The 14834-nt window shown below is 45.4% G+C and overlaps 1 protein-coding gene across 4 annotated transcripts in view; it reads right to left on the bottom strand.

The window, feature by feature from the left end:
- Positions 1–14834, bottom strand: part of TLN2 (talin 2) — a 428022-nt gene that overhangs the window by 93626 nt on the left and 319562 nt on the right. For all 4 annotated transcript variants that reach the window (XM_044230578.1, XM_044230582.1, XM_044230581.1 and 1 more), the window contains 5 exons: positions 14328–14467; positions 7231–7324; positions 4990–5079; positions 2654–2776; positions 1149–1292 (listed from right to left, as the gene is read on the bottom strand). In XM_044230578.1, coding sequence (XP_044086513.1) covers positions 1149–1292; positions 2654–2776; positions 4990–5079; positions 7231–7324; positions 14328–14467 — 591 coding nt within the window. The remainder of the gene's footprint in view (positions 1–1148; positions 1293–2653; positions 2777–4989; positions 5080–7230; positions 7325–14327; positions 14468–14834) is intronic.

Here is a 14834-nt window from a genome sequence, read left to right as displayed (position 1 = left end):
TACCAGATAATCAGCTTCAGAATACTGAGATTTTACTATCTTTTCTAATCACACCAAGTCTTCAAATTCCAGGGTATATTTTACACCTGGAGCCCATCACAGTTTGGATGGGCTACATTTTAAGTGCTCAGTGGCCACAGGCAGTTCATGGCCACCACCCCAAAGTCCACGTCTTAGAGGAGGAAAAGAGACATCAAGGTGCACCAGCTCCTTGCTCATCCACAGGGGGACTGGGCGCCCGAGTCGGGGGTCTGGGTCAGGCATCTCCTGGGCCCCACCCCCACCCCACCACTCTCTTGAATTCCCCGGATCCACTTTGCTTAGGCTGGTAACACTCCCTTGCCCTTAACTGGACAGGTGGGAACGTCAGGTGCCCTGACATCTTCTATGCCTGCTCTCAGGCTCCTGGGTAGGTCTGATAGTCCCTGTGTTGCCTCCTTAACATGGGTCCTCCTCCTGCTGGAAGAACATCAGGCTCGGATTCACGGTGGACGTGGCACTCACAGGCTGTTCCCATTCCTTTTAGCACACGCTGCTTGAGTAAGTCACTGGGATGTCATGCCACTCAGAAATGGAGTGTCGCACATACTGTCTAGTCCTGAAATGCCTCTGTGGGTCTTTTTGGCACTTTGGATTCTGCCCAGACTCTGAGGCCTGACTCGGGGCCTCCATCTCTGTGCAGTGAACCTTGACAGCCCTGTACAGAGCTCATCACATGTTCCTCTGTGCATCTCGGCTGCTGTCATCATAGCCCGACCACCCCATCTTCCAAGCTTTAATCCAACGGAGGAAGAGCCAGGGCATAGAGGAGATCAGGTCTGACTTGTGTTGGCCCTTAGTGCTGAGCACAGAACAAGCCCTCCACCTACGTCCTCTGACCCGAATGAAATCATGAGACTCCTGGTGAACCTCCCAGCGATGACTTCATCCTACTGCCCACCAGCACTTCATTTCAAAGCACTGGCACATTGCCATGTTCACCACATTTTGCAATATCGCCCCTCAAGCTATTATCCACAGGGCTGCATTGAGCTGGCTTTGCAAGATTGGGAAGAATGGTATTCTTCCCTAATTCCTCATAGTCTCCCACAACCCCCCCCATGGGAGTTGAAGCACTCACAGACCTCACACCCTCGCCCCGTGGTTACCTGTGACGGGCTACTGCCGGGGTCCACCAGGTTCTGGCAGGCCATCTGGATAGCCTGGTTAGCCCTGGCAAACTGGATGGGGTCCACGAGGCCCTGGTGGCCCGCCTGGCTATTTGGATCAGAGATGCCCACCAGGTATGCAGCCTGAAAGGGAGGAGGAAAGTGCATTCAGACTCTCTGTGCTCCCAGATGAGCCTGTTGGGAAAGACAGCCCAGCAGTGTGCAGGCCGTATTCTCAGCAGCTCCCTGGTGTAGGTTGGTCAGGGTTGTCTCACCGGTAAGGATTTAAAGACAGACAGGCGGATTGTGGCAGAGTCTCCCGCAGGCTTCTGGGAACAAAATCTCCCTGTTCTGAAGAAAGCCTCAGGAAGCTTTCCCGTGGGCCTGAACAAGGATGGATGCAGTCCTGAGTGCTCTGACAGCCTCCTTAGAACCAGGAGGGTACCCAGTCTCAGTGTGAGGCTGACTCTCAGGCTGGCAGATGGGAAAGGCAGAAAAAAGGGGTTGGTGACCAAAGGCATGGAGCCGGTGGGTCGGTCAACCCTGGAGGCTGCTATGCATGGAAGTTTCTCATCTCATAGCCAACCACATCCTTATTGTTCAGGCCAGTATATCCAGGAATAAGGAGAAGGAGTAGATGGCTCAGGAAAAAAACAAAACAACTCCAGCACTATTTGGTCTCTAAGAGGACAAGAGGTTCTAAGAGCAGGTCTTCTCTTTTAACCATCTGGATAGTCAAATCACAAGGAGAAAATGAAATTGGGAAGGGGAATTTTAATCTTAAGTCATTTCCCATGAGATTTGAGGGACGAGATAAGGATAATTTCATCCCCCAAACTAGGGATGTTTCCCTTCAGCTCATTATAATTTTCCAGCCTCAAGGTAACTGTCAAATGATAAATCCTTCAAGGTAAATGCTGATAATTTTTGAATTATCAGTTCCACGAGCCCAATAATTACTACAGATGCACAGGACAGTAGAAGGCAAAGGAAGGAACATGCCCAGTCATGTCTCTGCAGGATGGTTTCCAATTTTTTTCTCTCTCTGATCCTAAAAAGAGCATGACTAAGATTTTTGCAGTTTTAAAGCCTCAGGAAGAATGTCAATTATATAATACTCATTTTTTCCCCCTGAAAACAACTCCTCCCTCAAAGTGGTCTTAAAAAACAAAACAAAACAAAGCATTAAAAACCCCACCCCAATCTTGCCTCTGAACACTTAAAGCTGGGCCTTCAGCATTCAGTGTCTCACTATACTCACCAGGCTGCTCTGCTCCTGGAGGGTTACTGGCTGGTGCTATGCTGATATGCCCCAGCCAACACAGAAACCTTTACCATGGTTTCTATAATAGTGGTTGGGGAAGGGGCTGCCGGTGGAGCTACCCTATGCATCCTGCAGGGACGGATCCTCTGGGTATCCTCACTGGAGCATAGGACAAAGGCACAGGACCCAAGCCTTAAGGCCGGAAGGCCTGCATTAGGGGGCGTGGGCACCAGTCCCTTACCTGGGCTGCAGCCTCTGTCAGCCCACAGAGGGCCTTGGATGCAATCCCCACACACTCCCCAAAGGCAGGGAGGTCCCCGGTCTTGGCGTTCTGTGAGATCCCTGCCATCGACTCGCCCAGGACCTGCAAAACCAAGAACCAGTGACATTCATGAACCAGCATTTCTTCAAAGGGCGCTACACTTTCAACTTCAACATTTAAGGCCACTTAACTTACACTATTTGCCATTACTTTTCTTTATTTGCATTAAGTGGAGATTGAAGGGAACTTTATCATTTCTATTCCATAGAGAGAAATGAATAATGAAACGATGAGCCTTTCATCTAAAAGTTATCTATATCTTGAGATGCCTTGGTGGCTCAGTTGGTTAAGCATCTGACTCGTAATTTCAGCTCAGGTCATGATCTCAGGGTGGGGAGATCCAGCCCTGCATCTGGCACCCCCAACCCCAACACGGAGTCTGCTTGGAATTTTCTCCCTCTCTCTCTCTCTCTGCCCCACCCACTTTATCCCCCCTCCTCCCCTGCGCTGCCCTGCTTGATCTCTTTTTCTTAAGAAAAGAAAAAAGTTATCCAGATCTCAAAGAGGTACAGTTCATCTATGCAGACCAATAAAATAAAACCTATAAAGGGCATCCCACAGGTGAACGGTTTCAAGTGAGACCTGTGAATTCCCAGAATATAAAAATCAGATATAAACACTGAACTGCAGACAGTCACACCCCAGAAGACAGAAGACACAGCCTCGCTGATATTATTAATTTACTTATTGACAGTAAAATGTATATATGTCTTTGTTAAAAAGTCTGTGAATATATAGATAGATAGATAGGTGATCTGAACACTATTTCCTGAATTTTGTAAGCATTTCCCCATATTTTGAAAATCACCGATGTTTTCTCAGAAAACATCACTGAAATTTTTCTCCAGATGTCTTTAAAATAACAGCCAAAAAGGACTTTAATATTTAGAGCCTAACCCAAAGAGGTTGAGCACTCTACATAAGGTCACAGAGAAGGTAACATGGGCAGGGGCAGGACACCTGCCCCATAGCTGGTGTTCTGTCTTCTATGAGCCTCACCATGCCCCAAAAGGGCAGGTCCTGGTCCTACTTCCCAGGGTCACTGAGGATGGAATGGAAGATGCTGAACACAGCCCTTTAGAAAGACTATGGCATTGCCAATACAGAATTCTTCATCAATACACCATCTTGGATGGGGAAAAAAATTCCCTAAAATTGCTTAGATATACAGCACAGTCCAGAGCATATGAAGACTTGCAAACCAGAGAAGTTAGAATGTATCTGTATGCACAGTACTGTCCTTTCTATCACCCTGCCTCCCTCTTTAAGAAGGAAGAGTTCCTGTAGATCTAAGTGTCTAAGACTCATGACCGTTAGGGAGTCCAGAGTTCCATCAACAGTGCTGGACAGAGGAAATTCTAGTCTTATCCCAGTGTAAGACATGCCCCTCTCGACATCACTGACATAGCTGTGTCCCCAAAGCTGACATCAGAGTGATGTGGACAAACATGGACTTGTGCTCCAAGGACAGACTTGGTAACTGGCGACTGCTCCTTATCTGCATGTCTCCCTTATATTTTATTCTAATCCAGTTTGGAAGCAACCTCAACAACTTTGATATTGCCATCATAGGTTTGTGCTTCTCCACTTTAAAAAAATCATTATTGCTCCATTAAGAAATCTTTTTAGCTTCCCCACCCCCTACTGCTACCCACATCAAAGTAAATAAGAAGAAATAAGACGTCGCTGAGTTAGGTTAAGATGTGGAAGGGGGCGGAGACAGAAACCATTGCAATATTTAGATTTTCCTACTCCTCCAACCTCCCAAAAGAACGTCCCATTGCTCAATTCCCTTGAGAATGATGTCATAAATGGATGGTCGGAAGCACACACAAGGCGGGGGGCTCTCGTGAAAGCCAAGGTCACTGACAGGCTTTCCCTTGCAATTCAGTACTAAGTAAAAGAAATCCAAGATTTAATTCACAGTGAGACCCCTCTACGATGTAGAATAAGCAGTGTATCTCTAAGCGTTCCTTCTGGACTGCATCGGCAGGAACCTGGGGACCTGTCAATGTACAATCTCAGCCCCACCTCTGATCTACTGAATCAGAAACTCAGGGGTAAGGTCCAGCCGTCTGTGTTTCACAAGACCCCTAAGTGATTCTGAGGCATGGTCAAGTTTGAGGAGCACCTGTGCAAAGGGCTCCACCATCAAGCTTTGTGATATATGCAACCACACAGAGAGGCCACAGGCAGGTTGACAAAGAACATGCTTAGACAATGAGAAGGAGTGTTACCAGCACAGACAGGCTTACCTTGGAGTTTTCCATCACACTCTCAATGCAGTCAAAGTAAGAGAGGTCACTCACGGGTTCATTAGGATTGTCTAACATCCCCTTGACTGTCTACAGAAGGAAAACACAATTTAAAAAGCAAGCAAGTGTTACAGAACAAGAGAAATTTCCATGTAAAATACCAACTGTTGACTTCCTCTCTGCATATAGGATTCTGGGCATGATTATTCATTTATTCACATTCTTGAGAATTTAGGTGGTTTTACATGTGACTTTAGATTTCTTGTTAGCAACAAAACATTGATGGTATGGAAGAGGATGTTTCAGGCGAGCTTGGATGAAGAGGAGAGTCCTGTTCACAGACTTGAAGGACAAACATGGTATCCACGAAAGGGAGAGATTTTTTTTTTTCTTAAGAAAAATCTAAAAATGAATTCAAGGCAATGGTCAATTAGCACGAGTTCTCAGGAACTCAAAGGAGCTGACATTTCAAGGACGCATTAACTCATTTCTACCTGATGAGGAGAACCTTCAGTTTTCAATTCTGGAGCCTTTTATCACATAGGCATGAAACAAGGTCACTCCCCCAAACTTCCTACCTAGATGGTTCATTTGTTTTTAATTCAAAAAGTATAGAAAATATTCACTCCCATGTAAGAATCCATCAAGGAGCAGGGCATGGGGCTTTCTCCCTTTGTCTTCAGTCCACTGAAAATCATCTCTGGTTCCCATCTTGTAATAATCTCTGATAGTCACATATGAGGGAATTTTCCAGGGGAGCCAAGTCTGGGATAGAGCCATCCAACCTCCTTCCCCGTGGTTGAGAATATACATTTGGACCCAACAGCCTTTGGGGGCACAGCCAACAAAAAAGACACATCCATTGGAGTTACCAAGGATTGGGGGGGGGTGCTCATGGTGGGAAGTGCTGAGTTATTGAGATCCCAGGAAAGAGGGCAGCATGAAGGAGTTCATTTCATTGAAGAACATCCCCCCACTCTTCACACAATCAAAATTGTTTTGGTAACAGCAGTCCTGAAAGAGTCATAATTTTGGCAACCAAGCATACTGTCAAAGGACAGAGTGTTTGTATCTGGGCCGATTAGACCAAAAGCCTATGTATCGTGTTTGTGAATGTGAACAGAGTGGGATAGGATGGTAATTAACCCAATATAGGAAATAGGCTCCACTGTTTTCAGGATGCTTTAGTCCTCAGGTAACAAGCCTCTTCTCACCTCCAGCTGCACTCACTGGCCAACTGCCACCAGCAGACTGGGCCTTAATCAAACCCTTCAGAAGCTGCAGTCAGACCCCCTCTGGCAGGGAGGGTATTCCCGGGCTCATCATCCAGAAAACTAAAGGTGCATTGGGTTCAACCAACCCATATCCACTGAGAGATCTAGTTGGCCATTTCAACATAACCCGCACTGGTTAGGACTGCTCTACGTACAAGTGGGAGTATTGGTTCTCTGTTTACCTGCGTACATCTTGGGGGTGCAGATGAATTTTCCGTTATAAATAAACCCTAAGGGGGCGCCTGGGTGGCTCAGTGGGTTAAGCCTCTGCCTTTGGCTCAGGTCATGATCTCAGGGTCCTGGGATCGAGCCCCGCATCGGGCTCTCTGCTCAACAGGGAGCCTGCTTCCTCCCCACCCTGCCTGCCTCTCTGCCTACTTGTGATCCCTCTCTCTCTGTCAAATAAAGAAATAAAATCTTAAAAAACAAACAAACAAACCTGTTAAAAAAATAAATAAACCCTAAGTATGAATACAAATTGTGAAGCACCTACACTGTGTTCTGGGTCTCTAGGGGTCTCACAGTTGCCTTGACAATGTGGTAAGTGTTATTCCTGGGGTTTCCACTCACGTGCCCCCTACAGTGACTAAAATAAAACGTACCAGAAAATCATTTTTACTCAACAGTAATATCTACCCTGGCTTCTTCCAACCGTGCCCACATAATGACTCCAAAACTTTAGGTAGAAATGGCTCATCTTCAGACTATGCCCAGGCTGCTTCCCTATTTGAAGTCGAGTCCTTTAAACAAAGTAACTGTCATCCTAGTGGAAAAAGGGGAAGCAGAGATGATATGCCATGAAATCTAATTTTTCTTGAATTCCTCACCATTTGGGATTGAAACATCGGCCTCTGTCGTCTTTCAGGAAGGTCATGAGGCAAGAACAGAGGAGAAGAAATTGGCCTTTTCTGGAAAGGACAGCCAGTTGCCCCATGGTAAATCCCTAACAGCTTCTCTTGGGGCTTACCTCAAGCTCCCGCAGGGCGTTATCACATTCCTTCTGGCCTGGAGCTTGCTGGGTGCACAGTGTGATCAGCTGATTGATGCTCTCGGTCACAGCTCTGTAATAGAAATGGACGAAGGGTTTTTGTTTTGTTTTAGTTTATAAAGATCAACAGTATTTTCCCCAAACAATATTTTGTAGGTTCGCCGGAAATACATGGAATTCAGTATAAAGGCTGGGGTCCCGGTGAGAGCTCTTCGCCAAGGCTCTGAATAACCCAAAATAAACCACAACCAGCGCAGACAGAATGTGTGTCCCCATGCTGCCTGTGATTACTCATCTGATTTCCCTTTAAAGTGTCCAAATGGTTCTTTTAGGAAAGTAGAACTACCTTTTAATATATTCATAGGAGAGAATTCACAGCAAAGCTGCAAACAGCAAAGAGATCGTATTAACACTGTTTTTAAATATTCTTCATTAGCAGCCCATAAGAGATAAGATGATCCGAGGCTATTTTGGATAGCCTTTGTATAGCTGGGAATGTTTTCTATATTTTAAAACATAGCAGGCGAAAAAACCCAAAAAACAAAAAAACAGAACAAAAACAACAACAACAACAACAACAAAAAATAGCAGGCATACAACCAGTCAACTGCGTTCATGATTTTAAAATCTTGGCTTTCCATGAAATCCTACATGATTCGCTAGTTCCTAGAAGTTATCTCCAAATTATTCTTTAAAACAGCTCTTTCCTTTAACATTAATAGGAATTAGAGACTCACGATTTTATACGTGTTTCTATTCTTCTTAGCACCTGAGAAGCAGCTCAGCATTTTTTTCCTCTACTGGCACGGATTCCACCTCTCACGAGCAGCCTCTGCTTAACTCCTGCTTCGGTCAGGCCATGGTTCATTTAGAAAGTCATGGCCCGTTCTGAGTTAGTTTTTTTTTATACGGTGTGAAATATGGGTCCAAGTTCTTTTCACGTGGGGCATTGGGGTGGCTTTTGTGGTAAGCCTGATCATTCCACCACCTTCCATTTAAAAGGTCATTGTTTCGGGCACCTGGGTGGCTCAGTGGGTTAAAAGGTCATTGTTTCAACGCTGCACTGTTTTTGTAACTTTGTCGACAATCCCTGGGCCATATTTATGTGGGTCTACTTCTGGAGTCCATTCCATTGACCTATGTGTCTAATCCTTTGCCAATACCATGCTCATATTAAATCTTAAAATTGAATACCCTTGTGTTTTAGCAATGAAAGAAGCAGAGACAGGAGAAATTTCCCTAAAGGGATGCTCAAGTAAGTAGCAAAAACAACACTCAAAGCCATGACTACCTGACTCCAAAGCCGGACCCACAGCCATTTTCTGAATGGTCATGACCCGTCTACACTCTGGCAGGGTCCTAAATTCTATTCATGGTTACTAACCACAGCAGCTAGCCCTCAACTTAAAACAAACAAAAACAAACTAGAGCACACTTGCTGTTAATCATTAGCACTGCCTAATATAAGAGACATCTCATTTTATTAAACTGCTTTGCAGCTTCCCACAGAATATCAAATTAGATGGAAAATGATGTTGCCAATGTACAAAGGCAATCAGCTTAATTATTTGATGAGGAGATACTGCTTTGAATTTTAAATTTAGCTAGGGCGGATGGGAAGAAGAAAAAACATCCCTGAACTCAAAAAAGAATCCCAAAATAGCTTTTGTAAGATTGACTCTAGGATTCATTTGTTTGGGGCGGGGGGGAAATGCTTAACGAAGGTTTCATACAGGAGCACTGGGTTCTCTGTGGTGGGAAGCAAAACAGTAAAAACTGAAAGAGCAGGACAATCTCTAACTCTGGGCATCTTGGAGGGTGTGCTCTATGACATGTTCTCCAGATGGGTCCCTTGGAGTCCAAAGCCATGTTCTGGGTGGTAGGCTTCCAGACACACCCCCGAGTGGACAGGCTGGCAGGCATGAGCAGAACGAAGTGTGTAGAATACCCTTAACAGTGACAACATGATCACGTGGAGGGTATTTCCGTGTTTCACACAAGCGTTCCCTTTAGCTTATTTCTTTTACTGTTTCCTATCTGCACTTTAAAAAACAAAACAAAACAAAACAAAAAACCTTGTTTTTATATAAAGATTTGTCCATTAACAACTGTCAATTGGGGAATCCAGAGAATATATAACTACTTATTATCCTCGTCTTTTATCTGTTTTTTTCGATGTGAAAATTTTTCAAATTAAAAAACTTGGGGTAAGAAACCCCAACAGACTAGTGGTTTGTGGTAGGATAATTATGAAAGTAAAAGCACAGGACTGAGGTCTGAATGAGTCACTGGGGTAATTCTGATCCATGATTTAGGGAGCAGTATTTAGGTATAATTTACCCTCATAACTCATTTCAGAGTCTGGAGTGGATAGCCCAATAACAAAATAAGTGGCCCAGAGGCAAGGGGTTTACATAGATTTGACAATGAAAAATAGTATTTTTATGTTTCAAACTATACTAGTTGTAAAATAAAGGATTAGAAGCAACTCAAATATGGAACGACAGAGGACTGACTGACTGAATGGATAGCCTACTGTGGGATTCTGGGTGCCTATTAAAAGTCATAATGCATAGCATTCCTAACAGAGAAGAATATTCATGCTTCACTGTTAACAAAATCTACAAAACTGGATAAACTGTAGGAGCCCATAGCTGTAAAATTCAATATATATATATATATATATATATTCAGAAAAAAATGACAGAATGACATGCCAAAAAGTTAGAGTTATAGCATTTTTAAAAGTGATTTTATTTTTAAATAAAAACATTTCAATAAATCCAATAAAAAATTGTGATTTAGCCAACTTACATTGTCACAAAGAGAGGGCCAAAAATAGCAGCATCCTCCCTCTGTTCTATATGAATCTAAATAGGACTGAACAGCAGTTTTAAAATATTTTTCCACTTTTTAAAAAATGACTAAAGCTGCGTTAAGTTTTTTTTTTTAATACAAAAAAGTTAAACAGCCATAATTCCCGTCTAGAAGTAGTGTTTTCTTGTGTTTCATTCTTTATCTAGGCATATCCCGCCACTCTCAAGTTTTTTTTTTTTAGAAAACATTGGAACCTATAACCTTGGATCTTAAAAAATAAAAGGAGTTCTAATCTACACATTGTTTAGTGTTCAGGGATACTGACTGAATTGATTCAACTAGTTTGGGAGCTCTGGAGGGATAGTCTCAATAGAGAGGGAGATGGGCCGGGTTGTGAGAGGAAAATCAACCAATTTGTGTTTCTGATGACCTGTGAAGCACAGATCATCTGATAAGGAGCTTGGGGGGGGTGGTAAACACCAACATCAGGTACCTCCCTTCCTCGAGGGAGAGCGTCTTTAGCAGGCAAAAAATTCACCTGTGCGTATTCCCTGGGTCCTGCTCTGTACAAGGTATGGCAACATAGTTTGTCTCTTTAGGAAAGCAAAGTGATTGCAGCCTGGCTGGGGAAGCAGGATAATGAACAGGTAAGACACACAGAGGGTAAGCCAAAGGAAGCGGTGAAGACGGGAGCACGTCAGATGGGCTCCCGAACCTCTGAGAGGCCAGATGCTCTAGGCTCACAGGGAGCACAGATGTATGGGTTCCGTATAGAAGGGAGGGCTCGATATGGACTGCAACAATCGGAGAAGTCAGTGAGATCCTGGTTTGGATAAAGGGAAGAGAACATTCTAGAAGAGACTAACAGATGGACTAGTTTACATTTTTCTATGTCACAGTGTCAAAGTACTGCTTGCTGGGTCATCCCTTTTCACTGTCTCTGGAGACAGGAGGACGCCTGGCTGGCAGGAACCTCAAAACAAAGGACCGCCCAGGAAGAGGAATCGACTGCAAAGTTCTAAGAAAGCCTCAGGGGACAGGAAAGCAGCAGCAGAGAAACTGGCTGTGTCCCAACAATGGCAGTGGGAGCCAGGGCCGTGAAGTCTCAGCCAGGGAGTCCTGGTCAGCGTGACTGTGCTGTGAGCAGTGGCACAGGGGGGCTGCTCAGAGGTAGGATGCTCCCTCCTTCTTCCAATGCAACCTGGTTTTCCATTTCTTTGACGAAGTTCAGGGAGCACTGGACCAGCCCCTGGCCAGGGAAAAAGCTGAGAATAGTTGACAAAGGGTCTCCAGCTCCGCCCAAGTCCTCAGAAGGGAGTCAGAGCTCAGTACTTACACAGGAACAAGCTGGGCACTGAACAAAAAATGACTTCGTCCCCACTCAGCATCAGAAACCAAAGGACTGGGCGCCTGGGTGGCTCAGTGGTTTAAGCCGCTGCCTTCGGCTCAGGTCATGATCTCAAGGTCCTGGGATCAAGTCCCACATCAGGCTCTCTGCTCAGCAGGGAGCCTGCTTCCTCCTCTCTCTCTCCCTGCCTCTCTGTCTACTTGTAATCTCTCTCTGTCAATAAATAAATAAAATCTTTAAAAAAAAAAAAGAAAAAAGAAACCAAAGGACTGGACTCCTTATGTACCTGGGCTCCGATGCAGAATGAAGAGCAGAGGGAAAGGGGATACTCAGCTGCTTTTCCAGAGATCAGTCTTTTTTCTCAAAGCAGGAAGAATCATGGAGACCATCAAGAACAAAGGATTTAAGTCTGCGGACGTAAGAGCAGGGCAGGCCTGCACTGGTCCGAGTCTAGGTCCCCACAATGGCATCTGTGGGGCCTTTGGGGACAGCCACATAAAACAGAGGCAGGGCTGGGCTGTCCCAGGAATAGGGAGGGCAGTGGGACTAAAGATCAGGACAACGGCAGTCAGATCCCAGCTGCTCAACGCCAAGGGCGCTCACACGCGCAGCTGCTGCAGTGTCCAGATGGAACGAGGGGAGTATGCTCTGTGTGTGTGTGTGTGTGTGTGTGTGTGCATATCCCTTGCCCTCACTCCGAAGGGCCAGGCCTGGCCTATCACAGTGTGCACCTGCCCAGCACCAAGTGCCAGACCCAGCCCATTTCAGGCATGTGGCAAAAATCTGGTGAATGAATGAATGCACCCCAGCTGTGCAGAGCTTTGCCTCCAAAGAACAGCTCGCCTGACTCACTTGACCTGGCCTGAGCTTCTACTGGGAAACCACCTCAAGGAGCAGAGCTTCCTGACATGTGCCAAGAAGCCAAGGAGAATGTGCCGGCATCTTCTGGCAACAGTTCCATCCTGAGACAATCATTTCCTGGGATGATTTTTAAGCACAAGCAACTCCCTGTCAGCTGAAAGCCAGGACAGAGGCAAAGAAAGCATCATCACCTCGTCTCCAGGCCCCTTCCTCCATGTCACCACCAGGGGGCCGTCAGACACCCACAGAGCCAAGACAGCAGCCATAACCCTTCAGGGCCTGTGTTTCCTTTCTTACCTGTCTTGCAAAAGGCCAATTTGCACTCTCCCCTTTGTCCATGATTGAAGAGAGTGAACAGTGCGTTCTAAGTTGGAAACTTTAATTTTGAAATGATGCAAAAAATTGAAGATAATGAAAAACATCTGAGTTCAGATACCTGGAAACATCAGTTGCCCTATCCAAAGGCTCTTTGTAGGAAAAAGAAAATCAAGAGAGGGTTTTATATGAGAAACAGCTGCTCAACAGAGAAGACATCATGCTTCCCTCCTCAGCCCCCACCCCTCACAGGGGCACCCACTCACTGGCACAGTCACAAAGCAGAAGATGGAGGCAGGGAGATTGGAGGGGATTTTCCCAATATTCGAGTGGCTCTTGTTACTGTTTGAACCTGAAATATATACACCTGGGAATAACTATAGAAACTCAAGGGTTTTCAAGGGACCTGCTCTGAAATGATCTAATTCCGTCCCCCACCACCACAGGCAATAAACAAACAAACAAATAAAGCACAACTGGCCAAGAGGGGACCAGAGACCAGATTTAACCATAAGTATGACGATATCTTATATTACTGAGAACTAACAAGAACTTAGAACTCAAGGATGATGTAGGACCAGCCCCATTTTGCAGATGGGAAAGTTGAGACAGGTTGAGCAATCCAACCAACGGAACCAAGAGTGTCAAACATTAAAGCTTGGACTAGAATTCAGCTCTGCTGACTCTGAACTCAAAAAGACGACCATTGAGCACCCAGGAGAGAAAAAGACCTGAAAAAACGAATACACAAGCAACCAAGCAAAATTAAGTTAAAAAAATTGCAAAGTCAAACTCAAGCTATGCATTTTAAAAATTACTAATCTGCGCATTTTGAAAAGGTTTCCAATTATGCTACATATCCTAATTGCCTGCACATCCTCTCTTCCTGCTGGTAACCTTCCTACATACAAAGTGATGTCAAAGAATGCTAAGAAAACAAGCCCACAGCACCAGAGAAACACCAAACACCCTACAGGCCCTCTTGGTTCAGGGAAGTGAATGTGGGCTTGCTAATACAATATCTTCCCAGGCTCTCACTGCAGTTTCTCCGTGGACCGGCATTCGGTCACTGGTTATTGAACTAAATTGTCGCAGCGGTCCTGAAGCAGACATTGTCTTGTATTCACTGCTTTCTTGGGTGAAAAGAGCAGGAAAGACACTGGCACCACCCCAAACTCAGATTCCCGTTCTAATATATTTCCCAAAACAGTTGACTCCCACCCCTACACCCATTCATCATAAATGGGGGCCCTTCTCCATCTAACAAATGGAATATGTTTAAATTCATCTCGTTAGCCTTGATGCCAGGCACCCAGTCAGTGCCCAAGAAATGTTGAACGGCACGTTGGGTGTTGTGGGGCTGTTTTTGGTTTTGTTTTTTAATACTTTTTAGTATTTTCTGATTTTTTCCAAGGAGCACATATTACTTTCATCGTGGTTAAGACAGAACACTCCTTTAAAAACATCTGTGTAAGCCACCGTGTTTATAAATCAACAGGGGCTTTAAGTTTCAGCAAGCTGAAAGGCAGTGAGAGAAGACAGAAAACATCTTTCACCGGGAAAGCACGTGAGGACAAGCCAGTTTAATGAAATGCCAGAGTCGCCCCTCGGCCTCTCGACAATATAAAGACAGCCCCACGTCTCTGCTCAGCCAGAGCGGCAGGATGTCAGGCCCGTCTCTCAAACACGGACGTTATTTAACCACACGTGAAAGCACGTTTTGTTCTGCTCTTACCTTGCAGCAGCTGCCAGGAGATTTTTGGCATTGGGGGCTCCGGGATCTACCGAGAGAGACTTGGCAGCGAGCAACAGCTTGCTGGACGCCATAGAGATATTCTTGAGGTTGCCTATCACTTGGATCTGGTCTTCTTTCGTCTGCAAAGTTGAAAGGAGGCCAAGTAATTAGGGACTGTCCATTTCTCCCGGGCAGCATTCAGAGAGCCGGGAGAAGCATCTCGATACAGGAGCAAGTTACCTACAGAGACCGCATTAAGCCCCACTAGTCTGCAGATGCCCAGCGGGTCAACACACTGCCCCAGGTCTACCCTTCCCCAAACAAATACCCACACCAAGATGCCCGCAACAGGACAGACATCCATCCCCGAGCGGGTCAGCCAAGAGCTGTGCTATCTCACAAGTGCATGCAATAAGAGTGGGGGAGGGAAGAAGAAGGAGGGGGAGAGAGCCCCCGCGCATCAGTGCACAGACCGGGCCAGGATTCCAGCATCTCGCTCAACAATGC

Source organism: Neovison vison, chromosome 13, assembly GCF_020171115.1.
Source record: "Neovison vison isolate M4711 chromosome 13, ASM_NN_V1, whole genome shotgun sequence".
NCBI classification, from domain to species: Eukaryota; Metazoa; Chordata; class Mammalia; order Carnivora; family Mustelidae; genus Neogale; species Neogale vison.
This window is presented reverse-complemented; position numbering and strand designations above follow the sequence as displayed.